Consider the following 27,588-nt stretch of genomic DNA (forward strand, 5'->3'; position numbering starts at 1 on the left):
GCTGTCATTTAGCACCAGCGCATTGCCTCAACACCATGATCTAATATCGGCAACACAATTTTTGATCTTCCGCACAACACTTTCACGATCTTTTGGCGAGAATGTAACATACAGCTTGGGTGTCATCAGTGTAAATTACTGTTGAAATATCATGTGCAGTGATGATATCTTGCAGCGGTGCACTGAATAATATAAATGTGACGGGTCCTGCAACCGAGCCCTGGGGAACTCTACATTTAAGATCAACAGGATCAGAAAGCAAATCATTTACCGCGACTGACTGTGTTCCACATCCAACATACGACGAAAACCACTGGAGTACATTTCCTTGGATTCCATAACGAACAGAGAGACGATCGAGCAGTCTAGTAAAATCAGTAAAGCTTCTTTCCGTTGGTCGAGTGATGTCAAAATATCACTTTGAACCTTTAAACGTGCAGACTCAGTACTATGGCACCACACTCTGTATGCGGACTGCATAATGTGCATGGCGATGATTCTGGCTAAGATAGGTCCGCAGTTGATTCACGGCAATTCGCTCGATGATCTTGCCAATAAAGGCCAAATTAGAAATAGGACGACAATTAGACAAGACATCAGCATCCAAGAATGGTTTCTTTAGGAGTGGAATGAGGAATGATGCGAGCATGTTTAAGATGTGATGGAAACATGCCAGACGACAATGAGATGTTAACATTCTTTGTTATCACAGGAAGTAAGTCATCCAAACAGGTCTGGAACAAGTTGACAGGCAGCGGATCAAGTGCACATGATGTCACAGACGCCGACTCGATGGATTTAAGAACTTCCTCTTCAGAAACTTCACAAAATTCGCTGAAAGTATTGATACATTTTTGGGAAGTCGATACAGATGCGGGTGGTGTGATGTTGGTTTTCAGACCATCACGAAGCATCGTTATTTTCTCGTCGAAGAATGTTGCAAAAGAATCCGCTAAATCTTTGGGACTATCGTTATGAGGAAGAACTTTTGCAGACGTTTAAGATGACATCTTGTCTACAATGCGAAAGAGATCACGATCATTTGAGTCTGCTATTTGGTGGCTGTGATATTCGGTCGTGCTCTTATCAAGAAGCGACTTGTATTTCTCACATTGATGTTTATAAGATTCCTTATCCACTGTGAGTCCAGAACGCAACCACCTGTGCTCGCTCTGGCGACGTTCTTTTTAGCTCTTCGGATTCATTATACCAAGGAACGTGTGGGCGAAGCACAGCATTCTTCTCTAGTAAAGCCGCATGTTTATCAAGTGTCTTTTTCAGAGCCTCGTTATAACCATTGGTTAAGGAATCTAAATCACCAGTTGTTGCTAACGGCTCCAACGCAGACTGAATGTCCAACGGAGAAAACCGCGTGATCAATGGACCGAATCATGCGGGTTTTAATGCGCTTTATGGACGGTCCAGGACGGCAGATATTGATCAAACATTTAAATGCGAAGTGATCAGATGGTAAACCGGTCTGTACCGAGGTACGGCTAACAAGATCATCATCTTTTCTTGATATCAGCAGATCGAGTGTATGACCGCTAATATGGGTAGGTTCTTGAACATGTTGTTGTAAATTATGACGATCCAGAATATTGCGCAATATTGAACTGTCATGGTCTTCGTTGTCATCTACTTGAACATTGAAATCACCAGCTAGTAATAGATGATTGGCGCCAAGTGTCAACGTTTCCAAAAGAGAAGAGACCTCTTCAAAGATCATAGGCGAGGTGAGTTTCTTTTTGCTGTCTTTTTGAGGGCGACATATGGTTATCGACTTTTGAGAAGTCGATACAGATGCGGGTACAAAAGTTAGGCAAAGTACAGTACAAAAGTTAGGCAAAGTACAGTGCAAAAAGTATATTATACTATATATAACAACAACGTCTCGGGTTTAAACCCTTCAACTAGGTGACTGCCGAGCAACTGACAAGAGATGAGAAAAATACAACACTGTTCAAGGGAAAAACACCATTAACTACTTTACAAGATGCACATTTATAAAACAAATTAAAATGATGTCGGAAAAATAATATAAAATGTCAAGTTAAAAAGAGTTCAATTTGAAGTTGAGTCCGTTTGGTTGAATATTGTTGAATTTAAATATGAGGCAAAAAAAAATCATTTATACCTTCAGATTAAATTTTTATGGATCGCAGGTGTTCTGTTATGCGGTCTGCTAGTCTACGCTGGGTTTCCCCGATGTAAAGAATGTGGCATTGTTTGGAGATGATTTTATTGGCGGTGCACGTGAAGTGGTTGGTGACTTGAAAAGTGTTTTTGGGTCCATTGATGGTGATGTGACTGTCCTTGGTTACAACTTTGCAAGTATTGCATCTAGAAAGCTATAGAAAAGTGCCAGGCTCATCAGTTGAAGAGGAGCGAGGATGGGAAGCACGCACTTCCAAGTGGTTGGAAATGTTACGGTTAAAATTAAATAAAGGGCGGGTCCCGGACAGAACCTGCTTCCAGTCAAAAGCTATCTCATTAGGCGATGAAAATAATACATCGGAAAAAGACATAAATATCCAAAAACTATGGACCAATTTAGAGTCTCATTTTTTGTAAGGAATTTCTATCTGGAAATCCCTCGGGTAATTCTAGCTAGAAATATCCAAAATATCGAATCATGCTGTAAACATCTAGACATGTATAACACGTACATCTGATCTCTTCACTACACCGTGTACATAGTATAACAATATTGATTAATCGAATCAACTTTGTGAGAGATCAGTTTTTATGTCTTATTGGCTTTTAATGCGGCGTTCTGGGAATTAAACAAAATATTAATTCCGTACAACTTAAAAAACTAGCAAAGACTTGCAATTAATGGAGTTCACATAATTGTCTTTCAGACTTGAAAGCATGTACAGTGTATACTTCATGTGTACCTGCACTTGGTACTATATTTTATGATAATGATGATCTCTTGTAAGTGGTAACAGGCATTTTGGTTAAAACGTCTTTGGTAAAAGGGTCGGAAGTGAGACATTTGAAGTTCTTGAAGGTGATGCGGCGAAAATATATGAATTGAGCATTTCATCAGTATTTTATAAGCTATTGACAAAATGTTTTGAAATATTTAATGTAGCTTAAAACACAATTCTGTATTGTTATCCTAAGGTCCAATTCCTTCATAAATAGAAATAGAAATGTATTTTTTTCAAAAAATGGCTAATTTAAAGGTGAGAAATGCACCCCTCCCCCCAAAAGCCCATTTTGAAATGAGTATGTGAGCTATTGATGTCTTTTTGTGTCAAATTAAAGCAATGTAACAGTTCATGACAATCAATTTATAATATGTTTCACAAGTGTTAAGAAATACCACATTTTCGCAAAAATCACGTTTGTTACCGTTATTATTAATTTTAGGTATTTCAAATGTTTTGAAACATTTAATATTAATGTGACTTAAAACATATTTTTGTAGTGTTAACCTAAGCAACAGTATTCTTTTAATTACCCTAGAACTACGAAGGAGGGAAGGCAGGGTTGTATCACCCCAAGATTTTTTATCGACCTAAGCTAATCATAGATCTATCATTTGCGATCATTTTAGTGATAAATATTTTACACAGCGTCTTACACGGGGCTAAGACCGGCAATCAAAAATGACAAAGGAGTGGAGTTGGTGAGGCCCACCATTTCTACAGTAAAATTAATGATTTTCACATTGGCCTTGTAAAATTATTCCAAGAGCTACTGACTTTGTACTTGTTAGGTAGGTTGAATTAGTCATATCCTTTTATTAAAGCATTATACCATTGATTGCATTGATTTATCAATAACATAAAGTAATATTTATTTATTCATTTCACGATATTTCAATAGGGTAACCTGCTCATGAAAAATTCATTTTCAGCAGGACCCTGCTTAACATATACGAGGGGCAGTCAGTATGTTTTAAGAGTTGACTCGTGACGTCATTTGTGGATCGTTTCCATGGCATTTCTCAATGATTACATAAACACTCTACCTTTGTCTTTCAAACAACACATGTAAAAATTCTATCACACACAAGATTACGTAACAGCATTAGCATAAAATCAATGGTCTAGAGTCACCTGGTGAAATTGAGGCGTTTTTGTTAAGGGAAATAAGAGGCTGAAATGAGGTATTGTTGTATTTTCTATATTTTCTCGGGAATTAAAGAATGGAGAATGCTGCCTTTTGGAACAGTAATAGAACACAAACTACCAGTTCATTAAACTATGTTTGTCGGGCTGTAAAGGTTTTAGTTTATTTAAAATGCGTGGTCAAATATGTCTTATTTTTGACAAAAACAAGGCTTTTCTTTCTTTAAAAATCTTGATATTGCCAAAAATAGCAAACGTGGAAATTTACATTTTTTTGCCAGTTCTGTTGACTAATCTCCAAACATTTAAACGGGAGTCTCGCTAGAAAATATTTGAATCCGTGATTAAAATATAACTGTTATTGTACCATTGTTACATTTATACAAAAAGTAGTGGTACAAAGAGAGAGGCCATCGTTTGAATGAGAAATTTATTTTAAAACTTTTCTGTTCATTTCAGGTTGAGATCATCCATAAAAATTCATATGAATATTTAAATTACAATTTTCATAGCATTTTGTAATATTTTAGGCCCTATTTACATGGAATTTAGCAATTTTCGTGCATTTCCACCATGTTGTATCAGTCATCCCACCTGCGCATGCGCAGATTGTTGTTTTATTTGCACCAGTTATCATCGCACTGATTACCAGCTCTCACACGTGACCAGTCAGTATATTTTAGTCTGTTTCATTCTGGACATAATTAATGTCATTTGTAATAACTGCTTTTTCATTTTCGCCATTTTTGCAGAATAATTTTGCTTCCATTCAAGCCCTAAGATTGTTGAAGTTTCCAGACGTCCCATTTCCACCAAAGTTTAATGGCAAGTCTCATATTTTACCAAATGCAAACTGAGGATCTAGTGTTTATTCCTGCCCAAAACTAGCCATATGCACCTTGTACTTTTGCTGTTTTCGGACATTGTAAACACGTGTTTTTTTCTGAAATTTAAAAGGCCCGCCTTTTTGCGTGATTTGGCAGTGTCCCTAGTATATTGATTTTATGCTAATGCTGTTACGTAATCATGTGTATGATATAATTTTTACAGTTGTTGTTTGAAAGACAAAGGTTCAGTGTTTATGTAATCATTGAGAAATGCCATGAAAACAATCCACATATGACGTCACGAGTCAACTCTTAAAACATACTGACTGCCCTTCGTAGAACACAGTTTTACATGTTAAAAGAATTATAAATATTGACAATAATAAATTAATGAAAAACATACATAATAATGAGATAAGAATATACATATTTACATAAACATATTATCGATAAAAACCATGATTTTACGAGACAGGTATGATTTTTATTTTATTTTGACCAACATTTTGGATATTTGAAAGCATATTTTTAAAACGAAGAAAAAATTCAAAAAATTTAGGTAAGTTGTTTAAATGGACCGAAAAAAATGGCATGGAAAATCAAGTTTGGCGCTTTTCTCAAAAACTGTTCATTTTTGAAAGAATCCGCTGTGCTAGTTGGATTCCTTGCATCATGTCCTTTCTGAAAATATACTTATCATCATTACTTTTAAAGATATAATACAAAACAATATCTAACATTTCCCACTTTGAGTGATCCTGCGTGCCCCTTAATTTGAATTGTTTAGAAAGGCGAAATAATTGAGACCATCTTGATTAAAATCAGAACATTTTTTTAGGTTACCACGTGGAGCTAAAGATATGACCTTTGACCTTTGTGCTTATAAATCGAGAAATATAGGTCGCAGGAAGACTAAATTATTTTATGAATCGTTTTGATCAAATGAATATTTTGTGTCTTAGAACAAAATCTTATTTTGACATTTTTTCTGGTATTTTTAAATACCTAAATATTTTAAAATATTTTTGAAGGCCTTTAAAAAGGCCTTCAGGAGAGTGATAACTTGGTTCTAAGCATTAATCACCAAAAATGCACGACCTTATAAAACCATACACTTTGCAACTAGACTAATAAATCAATGTTAATTTTTGCATATTGAGTTACATGCATAGGATAGAATCATAAAGAGTTCATGATTTATTACAGTACTAGGCATATGGATCGAGTTTGAAACTGGATAAGCTAAATTCATATCCCAAACATCTAAGTAGAATACACCACGAGTGGCAAATATTTTTCGTAAAAGCTTTCTAATTTCATCTAACATAAAATCACTAGAAATTAGTCTGGATAAAAATGATGGGTGTGATCGTGGATGCGGGCTTTTAAATACGATTGGTACGCCGGGACATCTCTGTAACAATCGATCCACTGCTTCACGCAAGAGCCACAATCTTTCCACTATAGCTTTATGCGTCCATTGTGGAAAGTGTGCCCACGTGCTCACTAAAATAATGTAGTTACAATCCGCATTCACAAGTTGATCAAGTATGTCAACCTCGTAATGAAATTCACTAAATTTTAGCCAATGACTGCCAAGTCCTTCCGGGTGAAAGTCAAATGTCATCGATATGTTGTACGTCTTTATATACCGAAACATATGGCCGGATTTTTGGATATCTACATCTGCTGGTTCTGCTGGTAATAAAGGAATGAGACCATTATAGTATTGGCGCCCATTTGAGTCACCCATGATATGCATCTCTTTATCTCGTAAACATTCAGCCACTTTGGCGGGATCAGTCCAGCAATTATACTTGCGGCAATAGAACGAATGCCATTGGTTATCCATCCAGTATCCTTTGATGATTGGGATGGGCGTTTGTGGTTGGCAGTTCGGAAGGCGTTCTAAATTAAAGGTTACAGAAGAGTCTGTGAAAAGCAAAATCATTATAAGATGTTTAGTCCACTTTTTTAGCGATATTATGAAGTCTTTGAGAATTTTTAGCCATGTAATCTGTGTATTATTACAATTTGAGGGCAAAAAGTACTTAAGTCCAAAATCAATATATTGATTTATCTGATAATCGATTTGCACATTTGTTCACGTCACGTCATCGCAAATTACATTACCTATTTACAAAATTTACAAAATGTCGGTCATCAGTGTTAGCATTTTCAGTAGGTATCGTATGATGTGTTGTTGGTACCGTTGTTACTTTTATTAACGTTTTATATAGTAGGATTTTTAAAAGCTCCGTAATTGTAGTATTTGTATCCAAAACAACTACCTTTCTTGTCATTATCCTATATCGACTGGTTCTTGTTTGAAAAAAAAAAGCTTGGACCATGTTTGACAGACAAAATACTCGAATTCAGCATACACGAATTAACAAAAATAAGTTAGTTCCCAGCTTCTACGCAAACTGGCCGATTGACCTTTACCTAAGCACATATTTTCCAAAATATATAGAACCAGTCGAGCAGACTAATAGAAAAATAGAAAGAGTGTAGAAACAAAGCTACCTTTGATATCTAATGTGTTTATGTTGCCACTGATCTTCTGATAGTAATTTCTCCTATAAAGAAAAAAGGAAAATGACAAAGCTCCATGTAAGAAAATATACAGGGTGTTCCCCCCCAAAAAAAGAGAGGCCCTTCATTGCGCCCTCTTTTCTCCTATTTTGAAAAGTTGATTCAATGTATTTTGGTATGTAAAGCAACCTTAAATCGTTAGTTTTAATAAACCAAAACAATTATTTCAATCGGCTCACAATTTTTGAAGATATGCCCTCTTTAAGAAATGTACCAGTTTTTCACTCTGTCCACGGATGAGGTTTGGCTACATCAAAGATTTAAACGAAATACATAGTTAATGACATGGATAGATAATAGCATTAGGCTTGGGAAAGCATTCACTATAAGCGAGGATCACCAGCAAGCTTCAAACATATTCGCAACCCCGTATTACTGCTGCATTCGCAAGTATCTGGCGCACAAGGATGGTACGCAACGCATTATTGATGCAATGAGGACTTCGGGCTGAAACCTGTATTCGTCAAGGAGGCAACCAGGTATAGGGCAGAGCAGCACAGTAAACTCACTTCAAAAGAACCATAGACAAACTAAACAGCCCTTTCAGAGCTACCTTTTATTCCAAAAAGAGAAATGACTTATGTTGTCAATAAAAAGAAAGCAAGAAACAATAAAGTAAGAAACATAATAAAACAAAAAGGCATAAAATAACCGAGAAAAACATAAGTAATTGCATGTATAGCAAAAGAAGTCCCATCCCACAAAAATTTCGCCCAAATTAATGACACTTAACAAAATCCATAACCCATTAGTCCACCGGTAAAGCCCATTCCCTAAAATAATGTTGTTATTTTATAAAGTTATCATCGAGGAATGTTTTATATTCATCCATGGTATATGCACTTTTCAATCTTTGAAGTAGCCAATCCTCCTTTGTGGACAGAGTGAAAAACAGATACATTCCTTTATGTTTAAGAGGCATATCTTCAAAAGTTATGAGCCGATTGAAATTAATTGTTTCGGTTTATCAAAACTAACGGGTAAAGGCTTCTTTACATACCAACATATATTTGATCAACTTTTCTGAAATAGGAGAAAAAGAGGGCGCAATGAGGGGTCTCTTTTTTGGGGACACCCTGTATTAGAAAAATCATTTTAAATTGTTAAAAAAGTGATACTTCAATTCATTGTCACTAACGTGTAATATAAAATAAACCCAACGAGAACGAGTGTGTACACTCTTATTTTCGCGATATAAAAATCCTTAACCAATCTTAAACATCCGCTGGTTACGTGACCCTCTCTTCTAATAATTAAACTTCTTAAACTTTACCACTGTTTAAAATCTTAACCCTTATACAAATGCTTTAATGCTTTAAACAATTTCACGTTTAAGACTTTAAACCACCAATTGTTTAAATATTTAAAACGCCTATATGCCTATGCCTAGTGCCTTCCAATGACCTCTTTGGATCACATTAATTAATATTCCATTTGCCGCTATAAACTTAATTACTTTATCGTGTGTCAGAATACGCTTGCAATAACACGATATTCACACACAAACATAACCCAGACCTTTTAGAGAGTTTGAGTAGGCCTAGTGATGTAAAATCCATAACTTTCACAAATCATGATGTTTTGCCAAAATAAATGTTGTTATTTTTTAAGTTGATTGGACCACATCATGAGTCAAAATATTACCATTCTAAAAATTTCCGTTGACCATGCCCACCAAATCTGTAAATGTCCCTTTAAACAACTAAGACTTTTCCGTAACTAAATTAACCCACTTGCTTAAAGGCTTTAACTTGTGAAAAGTTAACGGATCTTATACTTCTCTGTGTAAACGTGTTAAACCAAATTGTTTAAAAGAAAATGTGTGCCTTTAAACAGATAATTGCTTAAAATCGTAATCTTAAACAGCGCAATCTTAACTTCGGAAATAAGCGTGAAGGCTACACAATTTCAATTTCCGACTCGCTAATTCCGGCATCAGTAATTGGAGTTACCCGAACCAAAACGACAACAATCATGAACCATTCATTTCAATGATGCATATTAAAATTAATAATAATTATGTTAACATCACTGGCTCAGAATAAACCTATTACTAAAATAAGAATCCTCGGACCCTTACCTTTTAGGAGCACTATGAATTTTCGACCTACGATATTTAAAAAATAAAGGTTACCTGCATCAATATTTTGGGTAAAAAGTGCCCCCCTTTAACGAAATTGTCACATTTCAACTTCACGGCAACTTACAAACATGGATTCTCAAGAGCCCATATTTAATGATATTTTCAGCATCCTTGTGTATGTTACTATTACTTGCTTTGCACGTTTAAAGTCTTAGCATTTTTAGTAGTTTTATCGTAGAGTGAATTAACATGAAAAACCAAAACTACACACAATTGATATCAAGGTAAATGTTATGCCTGAAGCATGTTTAGCGTGTTTCTTTGTTATGCTAAATCATTTCCCTATTTTCTGCGCACAAGGTCCTTCCTATACAGGTCAATGAACATGAGTGTTCCGCACGAGTATAGCGTGCAATGTAAATATCACACTAATTGAGTCAAGAAGTGTAATGACTAATATTTGTGATTCTTAGTTACCTTACATTGAAGTACATGTATACACAAAAACAATATATATATTTATGCGTTGTTATTTTCGCGGTAGCAGCTTTTGACTTGACTTGACTTAAAGCTTTCCTCCCATGACACAGATACGAGGGGCGGTCAAAAAGTTCGTAGAACTCGGTATGCTACTTTGTCGCACGGTATTGCATTTGGTCTCATTTGAAAGCTTGTTCTTTCAAAACATGAATGCAAAGATATTAGATTTTTGCATCACTGTATATGGGCAGGACACTCTTCCGAGGAAGCCTACCTCCATGAATTCACAGGTACTGCCAGAAGTGAATACAGTGTCTTCATGGAAATTTCTCCCGACAGTAGTGAAAACTCAAATGAACTTTAACGATGCACAGTTGTTGTAAATGGTAATGAAGTCCTTGGTATTCAACAGCAACGAAAAGGTTCTTAGAGTTCAAGAATGGAATGAGCGTCCTTGAAGATCATACAAGGTCCATAAGTCACCACTAATGATATACGTGCTGGTACAGTGGCATTGATAATGAGTAAAGAGCCAAATAAGAAAGATGAGATAGCCACTAAATATGACAACTCTGATGAATGTGTTTTCAATAATAATCCATTAATATTTGGGTATTCCAGGGTGTCTTCCAGATGGGGTCCCGGAATCTTCATATACATACTTGATACCAGTTGACATATTCAGGTCCACACCTTCTATACACTTAGAATGAGGACCAAGACAAGTATAATCTATGTGGCTAAAGGTGATAAGGCATACATTAATCACTGGAATTATGAGTGAATTTAGTGGAAGCACCTGAATCTCACACCCCTAAGAAGATCATCACTCGGTCACAGTAGTGCAAGGTAAGGTCTTCATCGCTGTTTCTGAGATCCAGGGATAGTCTTGATGACAGATCATTTGCCAAATGAAAGTACAATCATAGGCATATATCATACAATTTTGATAGCAAAATTGAGGCAAGCAATCATGTGATGAAGGTTGATGGTAGGAACGTGGCTATTCTCGGATTGTGTCCTGTACGCTATTCTTAGTTTGTCAAGCTGCCATTCTCGACAGAGGGGCCAGTTAATTAAAGTAACCATATTGGGGTCAAGCATTTTTCACTATCATTGAACTGACGAAGTTCGCTGAACTAACACTAACAGCAACTATTTATTTATTTATTTATTTATTTATTTATTTATTTATTTATTTATTTATTTATTTATTTATATATCTATATATTTATTTATTTATTTTATTTTATTTTATTTTATTTTATTTTATTTTATTTTATTTTATTTTATTTTATTTTATTTTATTTATTTATTTTTTTTGCCTGGGGAAACCCAATCAGTGTGAACACTGTTTTCCATGGGTGCCTAAGGGTCAAACAAAATACATCAACATGGTTAACAACATATAAATAATATATTAAAATACGATTAAAGAGTTTAACTTCAACACTAACACTATTTTTCACCTGGAACGTTTTCATTAGTTCGACTAGCATCTTCAGCAGATGGTGATGCTGTGATGATATCTTGTCTACAATTGGGATATCTCTCACTGATGACAGGATGATAAGATATCATCACAGCATCACCATCTGTTGAAGACGCTAGTCGAACTAGTGAAAACGTTCCAGGTGAGCGAAAAACAGTGTAGTGTTAAAGTTAAACTCTTTAATCATTTTATCTACTACTACGTATGGATATCCACTCGTATATATTAAAATACATTCAAAATTGCAACTCTGAAATTAAAAGACACTTCCCAGCTAACACACTCCGACATTCGCTGACGTTGGACTTAGGTTGTCATTTACGTTGTAAACACGTAAATCTGTGAACTCGTATTCGTGTTGTGACAACGTTATTTTCGACGTTGATTTTTGGACGTTGATATAACGTCATTATGACTTTGTAATGACGTTGTTTCGACGTTGATGCAATGTTTGACCGGACTTGGTGACAACATTTGAATAATACCTTCAGAAAACGTTACACAAATACGTATCTGAAACGACATGGAATAGTTTGGATGTTGACACCATGGAATGGTTGGCCAGACAAAATTTCTCCATCGTGTCGTCTGTGTCGTGTCGCTTTTGGGCATCAAAGTCAGAGAAACGACGTCTATTCCTGAAGTTCTAAACTTCGAATTCCTTTTTGGGATTGAGCATCATTGTCTGACCCAGATTCAACATCATCAACGGACGTCGTTAGTACGCAAATTTATGACGTTGTTTCGACGTATAAAGCACGTTATTACAACGCCGTATAAATGTCATGATCTGACCCCGATACAACGTAATCTACGGACGTCGTAATTATGTTAATCTGTGAACTCGTACTCTTGCTGTGACAACTTCATTTTCAGACGTTGATATAACGTCATAATGACGTTACATTAACGTTCGGGAATAACGTTGTCACAACACGAATACGAGCTCACAGATTTACTTACTTACAACGTCCATATATTACGTCTATACGACTTTATATAAATTGTTAGCTGGGTTAGGTACAGATAGCAAATATATATTAAAAATATAAAAATAGCATTAAGATACAATTCTTTTAAAAGTTCCAAGCCTGGCTGGAAGTGGTGTTTTTGCAGCAGTTGGAGGTTATTGAATGCTATCTTGGGTACGGCCAAGTTTTTGTTGAGTGCCAAGTGACATTGACAGTGAGATAGTTGATTTGTAGCCACTGGGCAACATGAGAAAATTTAGAATTCAAAATTAATTGTATCGAATGTCTTTCCCCTGACGAAAATAGCAGTATCATCTGGTCTGTCAGTAACAAACTCAATAGAGTCACAAACTCAATAGAGTCACGTGACTTTATTTGCCAACCTTAATTAACATAGTCAAGGGGTCGAGCATGAACTATTCATAACCCATTAATACATTGCCCACTTTCGAACTCGCAAACCAGCGGGATTTGTCATAGGTTTGCATTGCTAATAGAGCAACCGTGAGTTTAGTGTCACCCCCTGACTGGCGGTATAAACGAAATGAATCGACTCTAAATTTACATTCATATTTGATTGATGAATTATTATGATTATTTGATATTTTGCAACTAATTTGTTGACAATGTGTTTTAGAGAATCCAAAAGCAAGCAAATAAAAATCCCCAGTGGGGAAAGTATAATTCTTACCCTTCAAATAGAAACTTCTTATCGCCAAGTATTTTGACCGTCCTATCAGTTATCATTTTATTATGCGCCCTGAATTGTGCAATGGAACTACATGACAATCCAGGAGGTTTATCGCAAACAAAACTTGTTCGCCCATTAGCAATTGGACGCGGGTAAATGCACTTATTCTCCCAGATACCAGGAGACTCAATTGTACACAAAACGGTCTGTGTTGCCTTCGGATTGTGGGGACTTTGGTATATCGCTTGCCAGAATAGCTTATCATCAGTGTTCCAGAAGACCTCTTTCATGAAGGTCGTGGCGTCGCTTGGATGCACCAGGATGATGTTGATGTTGGCAGGTCCAGTCCAGGCAGCCAAGAAGAGAACTAAGTAAGTACCATTGTTGTAATCGATCACCTACAAAAATATACGATAAAAATACGTGTAAAAATCGCCAACAAGTAGTATTAGTAAAATGTATTAGGACAAGTATTTTACTCAACAGCAGAGCAAAATGTTTACTGCGTCCGGTTGTCTGACTCCGTGTCTTGCAAAAGTCGCTGGAAGGAGAGTGTTTAAAGGGACTGTGGGTTCTGTTCATCCCCATGTTGATCAAAGACGAGTTGGTAACCAGAAGGGAGTGTCCAAGAACCACTGACTTATTAATGTAAAGTCTGCACAAAAAGTAACGTAGCTGTTATAAATACGCATCCTTTAAGAATAGCTTTTCAGTTACGAATGCCTCACTCTGCCACAGATAACATAGCACAGTAACACCACGTGCACGTATGCACTGTCCAAATTATAAAATAGGTACCATGGATGAAAGCCATGCTGTAACATTTCCATAAAAATTCTCTTCCACAAAATGTTAGTTTCGGTTGACTTATAATATTTCGATCACAATAATAAAGCGACGGACTAAGACGGTTAAATCTCAGATCCCCCTCTATATACCATCTTTTCATAAAGTTGGTATACATCGCTCTTTTCTTGGACTTGTTTGCATATTCAATGTATCATCTGGTATCTTTTATGGATCCTTGATATGTTTTGTGTCCTCGTCCTGTCGGATTGACCACTATACCTACTTTTACATTGTCTTATAATACTTTATATATGCTATCGTCGTCGTCGATCTACTCATATCTGAGTATTCGTGACCTTTCTGATGAAGTTTCTCCACTCATGTCGATCTTGTGCTTTGGTGTAACAGCTGTAAATTGACATTTTGGTTAACGAAACAATTCCATCTGTCCACCTGAGTCTCTGTCTTCCTCTGCTTCTCTTCCCTCAACTTTTCCGAACATTATCACTTTCTCTAGATTGACTCCTTCTCGCCTGGCAACATGTCCAAAATACTGTAACTTCTGTTTCCTCACTGAGTTGATGAGTGAGACTTTCTCTCCTATTTCATGCCGAACACTCTCATTTGTCCTTTTGACGGTCCATGGGATGCATAGAAGTTTTCTCCAGCACCACATCTCAAACGCTTCAATCCTTCTTTGATCTGCCGCATTAATCACCCACGTTTCACACGCATATGTTGCGATCAGGGAAAATCAAAGAGGAGACAAGTCTAATCTTTGTTGACTTGCTGATGCTTCTGTCCTTCCATAACTTGTGCATGGTGCACATTGATGTTTTTGCAATTGCTATGCGACGTCTGATCTCAGTAGAGCATCCGCCTTGGTTTGAAATCATAGATTCAAGGAAGTTGAACTGTTTGATAACCTCAATTGCTTGGTTTCCTGCATGAATAGTGGTGTTCCCTTCTTGTTGGTTGATGACCATCACCTTGGTTTTGCTTACATTTAGAAAAAGGCCAAAGTTTTCACTCTCCGTTCTCACTCTTTCAATCAGCTCCTCAAGTTCACAAGCACTGTCTGCTAGTAGGGCAGTGTCGTCCGCATACCGTAAGTTGTTGATGGTTCTGCCTCCGACAGATATTCCAATGCTGCAACTCTCAAGGGCCATTCGCATATACTCTGCATATGCATTAAACAGATGAGGAGACAAAATGCATCCTTGTCTCACCCCTTGCTCGATTTAGAACCAGGTACTGTCACCACATGTTGTTCTAACAATTGATTCCTGATCGTCATAGAGTGTCCTAAGCAGTTCTACCACATGCTTTGGGAAGCCCATTGATACTAAGGTGTCCCAAAGTTTTTGATGTTGAACAGTATCAAATGCTTTTAAATAGTCGATGAAGTACATATAGACTGGATGGTTGAATTCAATAGCTTTCTCTGTAATATTTCTGATGTTTGCTATTTGGTCTCTTGTGCCTCTGCCTTCCACAAAACCGGCCTGCTCTGGGGGAATCTCACGACGCATGTGCTGTTTGATCCTCTCAACCGTAATGTACAGCATGATCTTACTTGCATGGGAGATTAGAGAGATGGTCCTGTTGTTTTTGCATTCTCTTGTGTCGCCCTTTTGGGGAGTGGTAGGAATATTGATCTGGTCCAGTCTACCGGCCAGCTCTTGTCTTTCCATAGAAGATTGCATAATTTGTGCATCACATCCACTCCTTCATCTCTGGTTTCTTTGATCAACTCAGCTGGGATATCATCATATCCTGGTGCTTTATTGCCATCACCACTTCTGATCTCAGTATGTCAGGTTCATTTTCATCAACCTCAATTGGTTCTGTTGCACTTCCTAAACCATCTTTATTTGCATACAGCCCTTGACAGTACTGTTGCCACCTCTGTTTGATTTGATCACTCTCAGTTCGAATTTCACCATCTTCATCTTTGATTACATCCAGCTTTGGCGTTTTCCTCCCTGTGATTTCTTTCACTGCTCTAAAGAGATCCCTGGAGTGGTTGGTAGAAGAATGTTATTCAACCTCTTTGCATTTCCTTTCAAGAAAATCCTGTTTATCTTGTCTGGTTCTGCGTTGAATTCTCCTGCTTAGGTCTTTATACTGCCTTTTATCCTTCTCCGTTAGTATGCCTCTTGCTTTCACCTGTCGTCTTTCGTCTGCCATTGTACCCACTTCCTCTGATATCCATGGCGATCTGGTTTTCTTTGGTTTCGGCACGTTGGTCTGTGCTGCTGTAGAGATTGCCTTCTTGGTTTGTTCCCATAATTCATTAGGTGTCCACTCTTCTTCCTGTTCAAGGAGTATCTGAAAAGAGTTCCTGACTATGCTATATAATGGCACATATACCTACCTTGCCGGCAGTACTGGCATCAGGCTTCTTACTATCCAGCCAAGCAAACCAAAAGTCCCCGCCAACAAAACGGGCCTGATTGTATTTGTCTTGGGAATCTATTCTTATTTTAACAATATCCCCTGTTGATTAATGAGAGAAGAACAAAGGGAACAATTTGTCATTTTTATATCATAATTTTTGTGTGATTTTGACACCACCAATGCAGTTGCCAATTTCATGTATACTGCATTTGAAAAACGGAATTTAAATAATAGTTAATTTATATTATATTCTTTATAGTTGTAAACTTTATTGTTCTTGTACTTTATTTGTATACTTATTTATATCCGTTGACCATATCTTGTTGTAAGATGAATGTCAATATAATATGATTCTGATTCTGTACGAGATTATGTTTAGTAGCATAAAATCATATAAGACGCCAACTTTTCCCTTTTTTACTCACTCACCGTTTGGTCTTGCGGAACTGTAGGGTAGAGCGTAGTAAGTTGAAGGTGAGTTGAGCCAAGTTACTAAATTTTACCCTGCCCTATTATAACACCCGGGGGGGGGGGGGGCACTGGTCATTGACAAGGGGGTATCATGCTTGGCCACGAAGTTTCAAATAGCACCCCAAACAAGTATTTACGAGGTCTGAAAATGCATCCCTAAACAAGTATGACAAGTGCAATTTCATACCCTAAATAAGTATTGACATTATTTTTGCCCCATTAGAAGCAAGTAAATCAGTCATATTTTGACTCTAAAATCCTTCATGATAACTGGTAAAACACACATTCAAAAGTTCATAACTTTTAACCTTTATTACATACTACATTTGTCTCAAAAGACCCTAAACACTGATTTAAATAAATATAAATAAATAAATTTTGGATTTATTGTACAAGGTATACCCTTTTTCTCAAATTTCCTTGTTTTAGATACCCTATTCACGATACGTAAGTACAGTGCCTGATCATGAAAAAAGACCCTTTTTACTTGAATCTTTGGCTACGCATGATACCCCCTGGTCAATGACCAGTGGCCCCCCTGGGTATAACACGCTATACTTCTATTTTGGACAAAATGAAGTCCACTTTTCCAAACAAAATCATTGACAATCCCAAGTGTATTGCAACTACTTGTAAATGTTTTACGATTTTTTTTACCGCTTGTGGTGTATCAAATCTAATTCTGGTTCTGAGGTCACCTACACAAATCTGTAGTTGACATTCCAATGTATAATTATGCCAGGTTTTAAAAAGCTATTATATAACTCTCATGCGATTTGTTCCATTGCACGGTACTATTGCACTGTGATAAATTCTGTGTGAAATCGATATATAAAACAGACATTGACTGCTATAATTCGTGCAATAGTAAAAATATATCATTCGGTCAAAATTTGACTGTTCCATTTCACTCGGATTCGCCTCGTGAAATGGAAAATTTGACCATGTCCCTCATAGCTGTAATAATATACTATTGCACTCTAAAGCATTCAATAATTATTTGTATACTATTTACATAACCAAATTTATAACAGGCGAGGTAGAACGTATTGAAAGACCCCCGTATTACCACAAAATAGTGTGATTTAAAGAGAAAATGTTACTATTTTGATAAATATTGTAAACTTTTTACTTCAAGGTAGAGCGAGTACGCGTAACCAGAGCGTTTTTCAAGTTTTTAAAAAACGTTTTTGAATGTTTTAAAACATTGTATTTCCATTATACTCTTTGTAATGTATATCCCCACAATTTAAACATGTTCCGGAAGACCTTTTATGTAAGGCACCTGAAACAAATTCGTTCGATCTTTGGATGCTTGTTATTAATGATCTAACAACTAATTAACTAGAATTAATGCTAAATGTATATTAGTGGATATCAATACAGGCAAAGATTCATATAACAGTCCTGTACAATGATTTTATAAAGTCGATAATATATTATCGACTTACATCACATGGGCGCAGCCATTTGCAGTTGGCGCCAGGATGTCTGGCATGTGGCTTGAAGCTCTGCGGGTGGTCTTCCTGTAGTTTTCAATGGCAAGATAGGAACTGTGGCCATTTTTCTGCTTAGAAAATTGTATTTTGTGCGAATTTAAAACAATATTACAGAAAATTCTCTCGATAACTTTTTTAATCTCTCGACAAAGATTTTACAAATATTGTTTTGTGCATTGTATGTGAAATTTAGAATCCCCCGGTGCTCAGAATTTTTGCCGTAAGCGGTTTATCAAAAAGTCATGATTCGTTTTCAAAATTCTCCTATTCATTTGTGTGTGCAGCTGAAAATCATCCAGCCATCTGACAATGGGTGGTCTGCTAATGGCTGCCTCCATGAGCTCTACTCGATAATATATTATCGACTATATAAAATCATTGTACAGGACTGTATAATATCACAATTATTAACAATGCTCAAATGATTGATTTCATAAATAGTAAGGATCGACCAAGCATCGATGGTCGATCAAAAGATCGAACTAATTTGTTTCTATTGCCTAAGCTGGGGTGTAATGCGATGCCCTTGTTTTCAAAAACAGACGACTTTGATACCCTCAAAACGGACCACGCGGGCCCACGTTGTTGTCGAAATAACCAGCCCTTCCTTGTTCTGCGTTTTCGTTCCAATGCATGTTTACCACTTTTAAGGTCGAGTGACCTCCTGGATACCTACCTTTCAAAATGGTGCCATTATTCAGTACATGGTAGCGGCAGTTAGCTGCATTCGTTTCACTAATGTTAACGCCTTCATCCACGCTTGGCATCCAATCACGTTTCGGAACCTTGGTCCCTACTTGCAAATCAGCATGGAGATCAGCCAACGGTCCCATCAACGGAACATCGGCAGAAAGTCTACTAGTATGTCCCCGGGTCGAGTTATCTTTCCGGTTTACGTTTAGATCTGTAAATTTTGGCCGAACAACGTTTTGTTGCCGATGCGAGGAAACTTTAAGCCTATCCATCTTAACCTATGAACAAAAAAAATCGGAAAGCAATATTAGAATATAAATTATATTATTAAAAAAATCTCATATGAATTGAACGGCATTGGTGGCTCAAGCAAACACATACTATTATTTTTTAGGTAGTCTCCCTTTCAATTTCATTTCTGAGTAACGTGATGCTAGCTGTCCGCCCGGATTGGTCGTCCTTGTGTGACGTGTGAGGACACCGCATTTCATCCGGGATTTCGACCTTTTCTTTTCGCGTTTATATGTAAGGCAACAAGTCTAATTTGGTCCCATAACACTATTATGTACTGATGACGCTATAGGACGAAATTAAACGTTGCGCCCAACCAGATGTGAAATTTTACATATCTGTGCAATTAATATTATTTTTAACATTTGAAATAGTTTTATGGACGAAATATTTCCAATTTATAGTAGAGTAATGTTCAGAACAGGCGTACTTGAACTTTGGATATGATAAGTTTCATTTTAGATAGTGCTATAGATGGTAAAAGGCAACAACAATTTGGCGCCAGCATGCAAGTATTGAAGGGGTCGAGCTGTATTGTCTCAAATATCTCCGAAATGGGAGAAAACTGCCATGTTTGCTGTGAAATTTTGCCTAGCAATATCTATCTCAGGTGCAAAATTTATGGTGCACATTTAAGATTGAAGTCTTTAGATTAATATTTTAGCAATCTTAATATTATTAGTTGATAGGAAATTCTTCAAATATGCCTGTACATATAACGACGCATAACAGCCCACGCAGTTTTTTATAGGTGAACTCTTTTCGAGCAGTCCGTGTTGGACGATGACCCTATCTTTTGCTGAGGTATTTACAGGACCTTGAAATAAGAATTATGATAGATATTTGCGACTTCGGAATGCAACGAAGGCATGTTCGAAGCTCGTCAATACACAAAAATACTACCTGATTTTACACTCTCGTCGACCACTGTCTGGCGCATGTTATTTTGTTACTTTAAATTCAACAAAATTTCAATTTTTTAGGCAAAAAGACTTCTAGAGATACCATCCTGCATGTCCATGTTCGATTTATGGTAATACAATTAACCAATTTTTAAATATCAATTTGTTTAGATTCACGGAAGCCATATTTTGTGCATTTTCGACAGTAACGAGTTAACGCCAATTTTGGTACAAATTTGTCAGTTTTGCCAAAGTTATTTATCCGGTTAACTAACGAATACCAAGGTTCATAGGCGAGCTAATAGCGCTATGTTATTTAATTACTTTTACTTACGATTTTTATCATGATTCCGTTTGAGAACAAATATAATTCCTTATGGGTCTCCAACTTTGTCTTCAAGCTTCTTCACACGACAAGCAATGTGTTGCCAGGCAAGTCAAAAGCAAATTGGGACAAATCGGCACTAAATATGGCCCGTAACTACATCAATATATCACCCAAATGTCCATGTTATTTAGGGTACAATGTTAATGTAAATAAATTGTAATATACAATTTTAAAACAATGTTTAAAATGTTCTAACGTGCGTATGCGCGATTCTTTCTCCCGTTTGAGTTTTAATGTATATACCTGTAATGTATTGACAATCAATTCATAAGAAGCCCAAAGTTAATACCAACACTGCAGCGCTGGAAACACGGTCAATTCTGTGAAAGGATTTGTCATGAAGTCGTTCTGCTTGATTTAGCAGGTCTATTAATGTGACAAAGGAACAGGTCTCTAGTTTGATTCCACAACCATTCAAACCGAGCTCATGTTTTATTGTATCATCGTGTATTAAAATCAGGAAGGCTATGTCGTAAATGGACCTGAACAATATAACAATTATACTGTCACCTGTGTTGAAGGACGGTTCTAAGATACAGGGTGTTCCAGAATGATATACCGTGTTTGAAAACATTAATCAACATTGTATTTAATTTGAGTACGGTACGTGAAATACAATGGCATACATGCCACCTACTTATTGTGTTACTTTCATTGCAAAAACTTCATTCGTTTTGGCGTGATATTGATATTCTTAAAACTGGATGTTTTGCACGTGTAAAAATTGCATGTGTGTAACTTACAGCGCAAAGGCTTCATAAGCACAAGACATAATATTTGCTGCTTTATCACTATCGCATAGGCCTACTTTGCAATTATGTGTAGACATCATACAGTTGTCATAGGAGATACACCAAATTTGGCACAGATGTAGAGCTTGAAACACTGAATAATTCTTGATATTGGATTAAGTGACCTTTTCATGTGTTTTCAATATTACGAGGGCTCAGAGCAAGAACTAGCTATGTCCACATGTTACTCATTTCGGCAACAAATGGATGGTTAATTCTGCACTCCATAATAAATGCAAGTGACACCCTGTAGCTTAAGATGACAGCGAGACAGGTTTCAAGATCGATTTCACGACCAGCCATACCTATTACCTGTTTTATTGTTACCTTAGGCTGAGTTCACATAGAAGTATACGGTATACGGTATTCGCTATACGAAATACGCTCATTCGATCAGGCTGAGTTCATATAGGAGTATACTATGTGAACTCAGCCTGATCGAATGAGCGTATTTCGTATAGCGAATAGCGAGTATGTCAGTTTACCCATTTTCTTCGTCTTATCAAATGCTTGTAACTTTACTTCTTGAGGTTACATTGCATTCAATGAGGTGTCATAATGTGCAGAATTAGATAGTGCATCTATTAAAAAAATGAATTTGCCCACATATGGTTTAGGTTTTTAAAATTTGGACGGTATACGCTGCACTAAAATCGAACACGCGCGATTCCCACTATACTATACTATACGCAGGTATACGGCCTTTTCGAATAGCTCTTATGTGACCCGGTACTATGAAATTACCTTGATCGATTTAATCTATACGCGTGCACCTGCAAAACGTGCATCGTATACCCGAATAGTATACTTCTATGCGATCGTAGCCTTATGTGACCCGGTACTATGAAATTGCCTTGCTCGATTGAACTATATACGCGTGCACCTGTAAAACGTGCACCGTATACCCGAATAGTATACTTCTATGTGAACGCAGCCTTATGGAGGCCAGACTTTTATTTGAATAATGGCTCTGTCACGCCGTATTGAATACCCTCTGTACGGAATGTTACATCACAATTCAGTATAATTATTCAAGGTTGGTACGCGTGTCTGTCATTGACTTGACAACAGGCATACCCGGTACAAACATTTTGTAAATCGTGGAAAGTCGTATTTATGCAAAATGATCAAAAAATGATACTTTTAGGTGTTATTCTGTTAGTTTCTGTTTGGCAAATCATAAATGCGTACGTGTTTTGGTCAAAATGGCAATAATCTTACTTTTACCCCTACCAACCTGATATAGCTTTACACAACCCTTAACAAAGGACACACATATACCTCCCCCCGGCTACGCCACTGGTGATATCCTGTTGTGTATATGGACATTCAGAGGAGCTATCTCCCATATTGCGTTTAAACACAACATATCTGCGTCGCGGCATTTGCGTCATTTACGCATAGTATGTTATATTTGTGTTATTTTATGTTTCATTCTATATTTTTCATCTGACGAAACAGGTAATCCAAAAATGAACTGCATGAAGTCATTATTTTTTCACTATACGTTACAAAAAATTATGCCAAACAGATCGTCGGCTGCAACACATAGTGGCGTTGAGTGATTTATCCAAATTTTCCGTTTCACATAGATACAGCTAGCTATATCGCTTAACAGTTATTCATTTGTAACTATTAAAGATACAGATTAATAGTTTGAACCTTAGATAATAGCGTATTATCGAATCCATTATTAGTAGCATCCTTCAAACAAATTTTGCTCGGAAACGTACTTTATATATTTTGTCCTTCACGTACGCCATTTTGCGACCGACGATATCCCCGAATACCACTGTTACCATAGTAACGATATATACACATAACACCCAATATTATTATTACTCTAATACTTACAATTAGAAGTACAGTCAAACAACAGGTAAATACACAAGCAAATCCCAAAATTCGTCTGCTCTTCAAAAGCGTAAAATCCATCCTGTAACTATCACCCACTAGTATACAATACAAAAGATAATGCAAAATATAATAGGAGTGTTTTGTGACTACATTAGTGGAACCATTTTTTTTTTTTTTTTTTGTTTTGTTTTCTATACCCTATGCTTCCATAATATAAGGCCAAATGGGTCACAATGGGGCCAAAATTGACCATTTATTTTGTTCTATCATGTTGTAATCTACCACAAATTGTTCCTGTTCTTTTGGACGCACATTAGTTTAAGCGACAAAACGCTGTTGGTGCAGTAAACAATCATACGTCCGCGTTGGAGTAAATTTGAGCAAGAAATCCAATCGATATTTGTGAAGTTGCCGTTCCAGTTGAAGTACATTTTCAAACTTCATTTTGCAAACTCTTTATTACAAACTGTCTTTACTTATTTGGTTGTCCAAAAACCTTCACCAAGGGGCGTCGGGATTAATGGCATTTCTAATGAATATATTGCAAAACTTAGTGAATAATGAATACTCTTGGTTGAATTTACTATAGAATACATAAATATACAATGCAGACAAAGATGAAAATATAGAGAATACAGATCAAGCAAAAAGGAAAAATAAAAAGCAGAGGAGAGAAAGCTGAAAAGAAGGAACAGAACAAAAATTTAAATAAATACAGAATTTAAATTTATAGCATGAAAAGATTTACACTAGACATAGTTGTGGTTTAAGACCACGAACACAGCCGTGCTGTGATCCCTTAATGACCTTTCAACCCAAAATCTATGAAACCCCATAGACATTGATTAATGTCAATGTATGTGTGCATGATCCCTTAATGACCTTTGACTTTAAATCTTTGTATGACTTACAGACACTGGGTAATAACAATGCATGTGCGCAAGTAGCATATTGAGTTGAAATCACGTATTTTGACCCCCGTGACTCCTACGTTATTTCATGTGACACGTAGGGGCAACGTCAGTGATGATTGTGACCAAGTTAGGTGAGAATCGGTGTAAGCTAGAGCAGATGAAATGGTCTACATTAGAAGAAGAAGACAAATGACAAACTAGACATAGCTGTGGTCTAAGACCACGAACACAGCCGTGTTGTGAACCCTTAATGACCTTCGATCCCCCGCCCCCAAATCTATGAAAACACCATAGACATTGGCTAATGATAATGCATGTTTGCACGCGGTATCACTCTGCATTGTTATTTGTGGCAGAAGGGACATTTTGAAGGCTTTAAAGCCTTAAAGATCTTTGACCCAAGTAAAAAAATACCAAGTATACACTGGGTAACATCAATTCATACTGCGAATATGCCGTCACTGTGCTATGTTTTTCTTGGCTGATACAATTTTTGAAGGTATTTGATTTTATACCGGAAGTGATCCCTTAATAAACATTTGACGCCAAATCTGTGTATTATTTATAGATACTGGGTAAGAGCAATGCATGTGTTCAAGTCACTTTCCTACGTATTTTGTGGGAGAAGTAGCATTTGAAGGTATTTCTTTTTATACCGGAAGCGAACCCTTAATGACCTTTGAGACTCTTGTGGTCCATAGTGATAAGATCAATTAACGAGGCCTCTTATCTTAAACTGATGGCCTTTGTTTGCTAATTTCCATAAAATCTATATAGCGGTTATTGCCAAAGTTGCAATATGGTGGCACAATTGGGTGGCAAACTGTATGCAAACAACACGGCATACTAATTATACATGTTCTACATTGTTGTATTTTAAAACACTGAAGACCAAAATTGACGTAAATGCCATCGGAACTGCATATGTGTTTAGTTGAGTTGTAATCACATTGATGCTACCCAGTAATGTTTGCGTAATTAGATGTTATCTTAATTAGAGCTTCTAGTGGGCCAAAGGTTATTATTTGCATGGTATAATTGACTTGGAAAGTGTTTGTATATAAGTCAGAGTCAGGATGTACGTATCATTATGCCTCAAATCACGAATTATTGTAAGATTAGTGCAGAGCAGGTTAGATATGAAAATGGAAAGTTACAACAAATGACTATACACCTGATTCGTGAACTGTGTCTTTTTGAAAGACTCTTCCTGTTTATCCTTCATCTTTATTTGATTTTCAGTGTATTAGCAAGTAGATGATGTATATGTATCACAGACGTTATACATTTATAAAAACTTAACGTTTTCTATTGGTAAACATAGGCGTAGATCCCGGGTGGGGGATAACCTCCCCCTCCCCCATATTTTGCCAGGGGAGCTCACTTATTTGTGTCTTCTATACTATTCATCATATACCCCTGCATAACGAAGTTCAATATCCAAAGCAATATCCTTACTACAATAGGTCCAAAAAAACAGAAATGCCCCACCCCACATAATCGCAATAATTGACACGAAAGCTTCATTCCCATTTATTTCATACAAAACGGTCCTTGCATACAACTTCCCCAATCAAACACATTTCTCTTGCATTTGATCATTTTCTACTCTTCCCTAGAAAAATCATTATAATACCAAATCTTCGCACCATGGAATTCACCATATCACGTCCAAGTACTATTCATCATATACCCCTGCATAACGAAATTCAACAAAATTCAATATCCAAAGCAATATCCTCACTACAATAGGTCCCAAAAACAGAAATCCCCCACCCCACATAATCGTAAATTGACACGAAAGCTTCATTCCCATTTATTTCATCCAAAACGGTCCTGTCATACACCTTCCCCAATCACACACATTTCTCTTGCATTTGATCATCTTCTACTCTTCCCTAGAAAAATCATTATAATACCAAATCTACACGCCATGGAATTCACCATATCACGTCCAAGCTCACATTGGGCGCCCCATTCCATTTTTAAATGAATTTTTATTGATCTATGACTTGACACCATACAGACATCTAAACAATGCCAATTTTGGAAATAGTTTGAGTTCAAAATATATAACCTGAACCCTAACATTTGGTGAAGCGTTATTGGGGGAGGGGTATAATTTAAACTTAGTATCATAGGCCTATTATTTAATACTAGGTTGACACGGGGACGAGGTATGGTAATTTTATACATGGATGAGTGTTCATGAACTGATGAGGCATGAGGTAGGGTTGTTTTTCCTTCAATGTAACATTTGCATTGTTAGTAGTTTCAATCTTTTCCTAGTCTTTAGGAAAGTCCTTTATTAGGAAGGTCCCTTTTCTTTTATCTTCTCAAACATGTGATTATGAGGGATAAACCCCTTAGAAAAGACTTGGAAGTGATTCTTGTTTACTTAGTTTAATATTAATAAACTTATTTAGGTCTATGCATGAAGTTTTCCTAAAGCATTCCAAAATATTTGAAAAATCTAGAAACTAAAAACAATCTGACAAATCTCAGAAATTGAGGAGGGAGGGTACGAGAACCAAAGCAGGGATTTGTTTCGGCCCAAACTGGTGCCATACAATTTATAAAAGTAAACATTTGATAAAAGATGAGGCTGCCTCTTTTTGTTATTCAATTCTAAAGGGGCTCATCAGTAAAGTTACTTCCTGTTTTATAGTTGAGAACAAATGATACAATACATTGCTTGTTTGCAATGATACATTTTAATTCAAAAACGAAATGGTAGATAAACCATACACATGTGGTTAGAGGAAAGTGTTTCTTTGGATAAAGATTAATGATCATATGTAGCCTTGGGGAGGTCCATTGAAACTGTTAAGGTGACAGTGCATCTACTACATATCTTAGGTTCTTTTTTCCCCAATTTATATTATCGAAGTTAAAACATAACACTCATTAACCTATCAACATTTAAAAAAAAACCAAGAAATTAAACGGAAATGCATACACACCCATCCACCCTCTCCATACACGCCACCACCACAAGGTTCGCATCCACATCACCAAAATATGCTCTCCAAATAATGCAGCTTTAATAAACTCCCCACTAAGAAACTCTAAAAATATGCAGTATGCTGGTATGCAAAACGAACCTGCCGTTATAATATATACATTCTAAAACGAAGTACTTACCAATATCGTCAAAAATTCAAAATGTTGTACTTTAAAAATGCAAAATATTCCAAGCAAAATTTTTCTTGCAGACAAATATGAATATATGTTAGTGCCAATCTAACAGGAGCTTCTAATTAAGCCATCGTTGATAGGTAACCATGGTAACGACAAATATTATAAACTAAGAGCGATAGTGTAAGCGGCATCGACAGGCATATAGTTGTTATGCTAGACGTGTTCGCT

At 36.5% G+C, this 27,588-nt stretch overlaps 1 protein-coding gene across 1 annotated transcript; it reads right to left on the reverse strand.

The window, feature by feature from the left end:
• Positions 1–5,984: 5,984 nt before the first annotated feature.
• Positions 5,985–27,458, reverse strand: LOC140144093 (NXPE family member 3-like). Its single transcript, XM_072165929.1, has 7 exons — positions 27,364–27,458; positions 23,303–23,400; positions 19,060–19,354; positions 16,391–16,512; positions 13,225–13,622; positions 7,439–7,491; positions 5,985–6,844 (listed from the first exon to the last, which is right to left on the reverse strand). The coding sequence occupies exons 2-7, from the start codon at positions 23,381–23,383 to the stop codon at positions 6,054–6,056; spliced, it is 1,740 nt and encodes a 579-aa protein (XP_072022030.1). The 5' UTR covers positions 23,384–23,400; positions 27,364–27,458; the 3' UTR covers positions 5,985–6,053.
• Between the last annotated feature and the right edge of the window lie 130 nt (positions 27,459–27,588).

The sequence above is a fragment of the Amphiura filiformis genome, unplaced genomic scaffold (assembly GCF_039555335.1).
Source record: "Amphiura filiformis unplaced genomic scaffold, Afil_fr2py scaffold_39, whole genome shotgun sequence".
Taxonomy (NCBI): domain Eukaryota; kingdom Metazoa; phylum Echinodermata; class Ophiuroidea; order Amphilepidida; family Amphiuridae; genus Amphiura; species Amphiura filiformis.

Coding starts and splice junctions, on each gene's coding strand:
- LOC140144093 (XM_072165929.1), bottom strand. CDS start 23,383: ATGGATTTTACGCTTTTGAAGAGCAGACGAATTTTGGGATTTGCTTGT. Junction 13,623..16,390: donor ATGCCAGTACTGCCGGCAAG/GTAGGTATATGT, acceptor ATATTTTTGTAG/GTGATCGATTACAACAATGG. Junction 6,845..7,438: donor AAACACATTAGATATCAAAG/GTAGCTTTGTTT, acceptor TGCTTTTCACAG/ACTCTTCTGTAACCTTTAAT.